This window comes from Notolabrus celidotus, chromosome 4 (assembly GCF_009762535.1).
Source record: "Notolabrus celidotus isolate fNotCel1 chromosome 4, fNotCel1.pri, whole genome shotgun sequence".
Lineage (NCBI taxonomy): Eukaryota > Metazoa > Chordata > Actinopteri > Labriformes > Labridae > Notolabrus > Notolabrus celidotus.
In genome coordinates, this window is record NC_048275.1 from 16,431,412 (window position 1) to 16,438,317 (window position 6,906).

At 38.4% G+C, this 6,906-nt stretch overlaps 1 protein-coding gene across 3 annotated transcripts in view; it reads left to right on the forward strand.

The window, feature by feature from the left end:
- dachc (dachshund c) overlaps positions 1–3,283 on the forward strand; it is a 28,938-nt gene extending 25,655 nt beyond the window's left edge. For 2 of the 3 annotated variants that reach the window (XM_034682019.1, XM_034682020.1), the window contains exons 9-11: positions 375–503; positions 797–901; positions 2,781–3,283. In XM_034682019.1, coding sequence (XP_034537910.1) covers positions 375–503; positions 797–901; positions 2,781–2,818 — 272 coding nt within the window. In that variant the 3' untranslated portion in view covers positions 2,819–3,283. The remainder of the gene's footprint in view (positions 1–374; positions 504–796; positions 902–2,780) is intronic. The other variant, XM_034682021.1, reaches the window with a different exon arrangement.
- Positions 3,284–6,906: the final 3,623 nt, after the last annotated feature.

Here is a 6,906-nt window from a genome sequence, read left to right on the forward strand (position 1 = left end):
AGGGACAGTGAAAGTTGGACCAACAACAGCCATGCACATGGTATCGTTGCAGGAAAATGAGCTTTGGATCGTCTCAGTAGCAGCGATGCTTTTCATAAACAGGTCAACGTCCTTGAATTTCATGCAGAGTCAAGTTTACTTAAAGGATAAGTAAAAAGAGAGCACAAAATACACTCCAAGCCCACAATCCCTGAAAATCAAATCTCCTGGTATTAAGATCCAGGAAGGTTAGGAAGCAGGGGGTCCACACAGACGTATAATAAACTTAAGTCCCACATCAACAGAAACAGAGGCATCTGAATAATCTGAATTTCATGCACATGTATCTTTTCTGACAGACCTTTTTCTTCCCCTCGTTCTTCTTCTCTCCTCAGTTCTGATCCAGAAGCGCTTGAAGAAGGAGAAGAGGAACAAGAGGAGGCTACAGGAGGCTCTGGAGGAGGAGGTCAAACTGCGCGATCAGGCCGAGCATAGCCTGCTTCACACTGCCAACACACACACAGGTACACACACAGGTACACACACACACACACACACAAACACACACACACACACACACACACACACACACACACACACACACACACACACACACACACACACACACACACACACACATACACACACCAGCCACCAGCCATCATTTTAATTTAGTTAATCTTGTTTTGACTCACAATACAGCTTCATTCACATTTTCATAATAAATGTCACCCAGACTTTGCTGCAGCATAGCCTCAACTGTTCATTTGCCTCTCAATTATTAAGTGCCCTTATTAATTAATGACTAAAATTCCAGGCCATCAATCATCAGCAGTCCCTCCTCACACAGAATCCGTGACCCAGGACGGGGATGGGAGCAACCAGGAAGACAGCAGGCTGGACTCCAAGGCGACAGTACAAGGTACAGAAAACGAACACACTGTCTGAAAACAGCTTCAGTTAAATTCTTGAAGCTGTCAGTTATTAGACAGGAAAGCTGCTGTAAGTGCAGAAAAATCAACCATTGAATATCCTATTGTAGAGTTTAAAACTTCCTGTTGTTTTTTAGTTTGTTAACAAACTTAGTACTAAATAAAAAGTGAAAATCAGGATGTTTTATCAAGTGTCTGTTCTCTAAAGCAGGGGTTCCCAAAGTGTGGGTCGCAAGACACAAATGGGGGGTCCGGAGATGTCTGCCAGAATGGGTTTTTTTTTAAGTTATCAAAAAATATGTATTTATTTTTGTTTATTTACCATATTTTCTTATGTGTATCTTCCTTTTTGTTTGTACTATTTATTATTATTATTATTTTATTTTTATTCTTATTTTTTGTATTTTTTTTGTTCTCTTTGTTGGTTTTGTATTACTCATGCACAATTTGTTAACTTGTGGTGAACTAAGAAATACAGAAATAATACAATAAAAAAAAGTTGAATGACAAAAGTTATCTAAAAATGGTAAATTTTACCCATTATATTAAAAAATATAGACAAAAATAGTAGCTAAACTTGAAATAAAACCTTGGAAATATAAAATGTAATGAGTTTTCTGCCTTTCTTTCTGCCAGATGACGCCTAAGTTTAGGGTTAGTGACCAGTTAAGTATCAAAAGCATCAGTAGCAGTATGTTAATTCATAAAGGTATGGGAAACACAGACACATGCTCATATAGGTAGGCTAATATTCTGCAGACCAGCTAAATGAAGCCACATTAAATCACTTTGAGGGACAGTGGGGGTTGCGAGTCTTCTGCACCTATATTTTGGGGGTCGTGAGCTGAAAAGTTTGGGAACCCCTGCTCTAAAGGATTTTGTGTGACTCTGTGATCTCTTGACTTAGGGTCCAGCTCTTAAAAACTGTGAGGTATTAGATTAAAAGTATGGCTAGCATCATATTTTAGGGCTCTGCATCATCTTTAGGATCTTTGTTCTTATTAGTGTAGACAAAATGACTGTAATTACAGCTAAAAAAGGCAACTGTAGTACAAGAATTGCAAAATAATTCAGTGATATACCTCCTGAAAAAGATGTATTTACTTCCTTTCAACTGAACTAGGAGAACAGATTCATTTTTTTTCACCTTTTGATGCTTAACTTGAGCAGCCTACTGGAAGGCTTTTCACCGATTTCACAGGGAGTCCGCTCCTGAGAAAACTGAGCAATATTAAATGAAGCGTGAGGAAGTTCACCGAGGCTACCCTTCTAATGGAGACAGGCCTTTTAATATATTTATTTTGCCAGCATTATTGTCTTCAGATTAATGAGAAAATCCCACATGTAACGTCTTAAACAGACAGAAAAAGAAATGGCCGTGATCTTTAGCCCGGCCTCATCAAAAGAGTGCACGGTTTCCAGCCCACCTCATGCCAGGACAGCGGTAGCAGACAGCGTGCTTGTTCAAAGGCAGTTTTTAATTGAATGTCAGTGAAGCAAGAAGAGAACTGGCCACTAATTAACGGCTGTCTTAATTGTCCTCGTGACGAGTTTGTTTGGACATCATTTGCATAATTAACACCCAGTAATAAATCATTTAAAGGGGAATTGTCTGTCAGACAGCAGGGCAGGATGTGGTTCCTTTGTGCCAGGAAGTTTTATCGCCAAAAACAGGGATCAGGGGCCGAGAAACACTTTCAACTGAGCCTTACTTAATAAGATCTTTTCATTGTGATGTTTGTCCGAGGTTGCATGGAATCATGTTTTTATATATATGTATGTATTAATAGTGAAAGGGTGTTTTTTCTTGTTCTGTAAGAAAATAGTTTCATTGTGTTGAATGAATCTGAATTTCTGTGTGGATTTCAGAGGGCAGAGTTTTCCTGCAGACCACAGGGATGTACTGAAGACGAACTGGAAGGATGGACGGATACGTGGAAGGAAAAGTGATGAAGATTCCACCTTTTTTTACTGTGGCATCTCAAGAGGACTTTCCCTAACTTTTTCCAGGGGTGACATTTGAACACTTCCACCGTTCTCCTTGTTTAATTTATTGCATCTGTCACCAAATTCCCAGGAGCAGTTCTTCATTCTGATGACGTTGTTTGACGATGTGTTTCTTTCAATCAAGGTTTTTTTTAGACCCTAGATGACGATGACCATAGTTGTTTTTTGTCAGTGCTGTTTATCTGGACACAAGTAAAAAAAGACAACTTTTAACAGAGTTGTGTACATAAATATAGTCATCACTTCTGTTTTTATTATTATGAAGAAATAATGGCATGTTGTACAGTCAGTAAGTGACTTGTATTGTGTATGTTATGCAGTAGTGCAGTTTGACAATACAAACAATACAAATCCTTTTTATCAAACTGTCTCAGCGTCTTTCTTTATTTGATTACAAGCCCTTGAAAGCATTGTTTATCTAATTGTTCTCTAAATCAAATAGATACTTTTATGTATTTTCTCTGATATTGATATGATAGTCAAGTTGTTTCTGGGTTAACTCTTGACATTACTCTTGAGGAGGAGGATGTCTTTACTTACAGCATGTGGAAAATGTGTGAGGAGTGATGTGACATTGATTGCTGCTCCATTTCCAAAAACGTACACGTAAGTATTGGCAGGCACACAGGGAGGTGGGGAGCAGGGTCACAAGTGAGATGTCCTTTAGTGAAACATGATGACGATGCACTCGCTCTGTCTCTCTTTCTTGTGACTGCATTCATTATTTTTTTTATCAGTTTTACTAAGAAGGGTGAGAGATTTTGGAAGTCAAATGTTGAACAAGTAATACTCATTTTTGGGTAAATGTGTGATCAAAAGGGCAAGAGTGAGGCACAGATTTTTTATAACAGAGAGGGAATTTGTGGCTATTATATCCTGCCAAAATTTGAACCATGTCTACTTAAACTAATCATTTTTTTTTATTATTATCAATTGGATTGGTACCCCTGCCAATGTCTCCTAATATAAATCAAATGTAGCCCACCTTGTATTTTTTCCACATACATATGAGAGGCATTTGAATGCATCATAAACTGATATTAGGAAATCAAATGCAACAGAGTGTGTAGATGGAGACTTCTTCAAGCAAGACAGCTTTACTGAGCTGCTTTAGAAGGCTGAGGGATGAATATGCAACAACTTATGTAAGGGGGAGAGCGTCATACGTGCAGCTTATTGTTTTAAAGACATAACAGAAGTCTCGCAAGCAGTATTAAGTTTTCAAAGTCTCGTGTAATATATAATTCACATTGTTCCAAAACATCTCCACAGTGGACCTAATTTTACATCCTTGTCTAAATATGCAGTGTGCCATTTCCTGGACACAAGCAGATAAGCTGTGATGCAGGACAAAAAACAATACCTCTCTTACCCACAATCCTTCCTGAATACAGAGTGGCTGACAACTGAATAGCAATGATTCACGCAAATGAATGTGTGAATGAGTCATCAGCTTTTCAGATGACCACCTCAGAGGCTGTCTTGACTAAAAAGGTTTGTGACTTCATTCAGCGCCGCTCTTCTGTTTCAAACACACACACACACACTCACACACACACATCCCTCACAATTCACTGAGTGGCATTGTCCTGCCGAGAGATGTGTAATGGAAAAGATAAATGGAGGATAAAGCTAAGGTGACAGGACTGAGCATGCACGTGTGTATGTGTATTTGCATGTGCGCGTGTGTGTGTCTGCATGTGTGTAGTGCACAACAGACCAGCAAACCATCTGCTCATCTCCTCTTAATGAACAAAGCAAACAGCAGGAGTCAAGGCTGTCTCCAAATCTGGAGTCTCTTTATTGGTAAGCACACACAAACACACATACACACATGCACAGACACACATCTCTGCGCTGTTTAATCTGATTATCTTTGATTGAGAACAGGGGCAAAGCAACCTTTTTAGACCTCACTCCTACATCAGTGACAGAGAAGGTCTGAAACACAATTAGCAAGCTGTTCCTGAGCTCTGCTTTGCAGTCACATCTGACCACAGGCAGCCAAATAGACCTAATGGGTGGGAACTAACCAATGGGAACTAACACACCACTGCTTCTATGGATGAGGGGGAAATGCAACACTATTAGACAGCTGTTCGCCATATCTTTTCAAATGTACTTGGACGTAACATAAGCATTGGATCAATTGCCTCAGGAACAATCACAGCCGGGCATGACGGCAGGCTTTATACACATGGTTTGATGTGAATAAAAGTGGCAGCCTGTAGTGTAAGACAAAGCAGGGCCTCTGCATAGGAAGTCTGGACCTTGACAAGATATGACACTGCCTGCATAAGGCCAGAGGACCATAAGAAAAAGTCATTAATGTGGACTTTGTGCAGCCACATCCTCCTCTGGGCCTCACGGATAATTAACGCTGTTACCACTGTGACAGAGAGCTGACCACATGGCTTCAAGACGAAAAACACTCCCTAACTGCTGTTTTAGTGTATATGTAACCCATAAAAGCATATAACATACAGTGTACATGGTCATAAATGATAAGGCTACAGATCAAACAATATCAGACAAGTACTCCAGGGCCTTGAAATACCCTCTCTGAGCTGCATGGGAGAACAGCAGGGGGGCATCATGGGTAAGGAGACTGCCCTTCACCTGCTGAAATGCCTTAGAGACAGACACTAAATCCCATCTGCAGGGGTGCTGCAGCAGATTGATCAGTGGTTGAAAACTCAGGGGTGTGGACTTACCAGTGGTCATTAGGCAGCTGATGTCCTTATAAACCTTCTCTCACTTCAGTGTGGATGCATTGCGGCGTGGTATTCAATAACATTGATAACTCTGAAAATAATTTTACAGTAATTTATTCCTCAAATGTATTGTTTTATTTTAGTAAAATTAAGTTTTATTTTCTCTACAGGGTTTTCTAGATCTATGTATTTTATGCTTTTGAAATAATTTTGGCATGTTTTTATTAATATGAAGTTATTTAATTTTCTTTGCTTGCTTCGTGTTTGTTTGAATTGTCATATTAATACATGCATGCAATACTTGTTTTTTTAATTAATTTTTTAATACTTTTTATTAAGTAGTTTTCACACAAAGAAACAACAACAAGGAAACAAAACAAGACAAAACAAAGACATGGCAGCATGTCAGCATTGGATGAGTTTTCTTACATATATATAAGACTATATTCTGTAAGTAAACAGCTCATTTTTAACTCATCCTTGAGAATAGGATTTGATACCCAATGCAGAAACACACTACAAGAATATGTATGCAATACTTAAATGATAGTAGTAATAATAATAAATAAATAAATTGCATGATTATAAAATGAAGAAGAAGAAGAAGAAGAAGAAGAAGAAGAAGAAGAAGAAGAAGAAGAAGAAGATTTTTGCATTAATTTTTCACAGCTGCAGAGGTAGTTGTAGCATTTTCTCACTCAAAATCCCATAACATATCTTATTAGTATATTCATCTACTACATGTGCACCCTGGCTTAGGCTAATTAAACTTATTCCATGCCTTTAAAAGTACTTCTACACCTTTCTTTGTACAGATAGTATTTTTTTTTATTTAGAACTTTTGAATTTGTGTTTAGCTTTATATATGTATTGTCCTTACTGTCTTGTTGTGTCCTTAGTGTCTTGTTATTAAGTACCAGTGTTCCATCCACTAGGTCAAATTCCTTGTGTGTGCGAGCTCACTTTGCAATAAAGCTTTCTTGAAACTTGAAAATCCAAAATCAATTTGTATTTTTTACTTTGGTACTTTCTATCCATTTTAAGTAACAAGTACGTTTTCAAATTAAAATAAACTAAAATGATTAACAAAACAACAATTATTTTGTATCTTTTTGTGGCATTCTCAAAGCAACGTGTCATTATGGTCTTTATCCACTTTTAGAGGTGCGTCGTGAAGGTAAGGTAACAGTCTAACTCAGCCCTCAACTCGGAGCAACAGCGCCCTCTGCAGGCCGGTTGCGTTTTCATGTCATCATAAAGCGAAAGGACCCTTT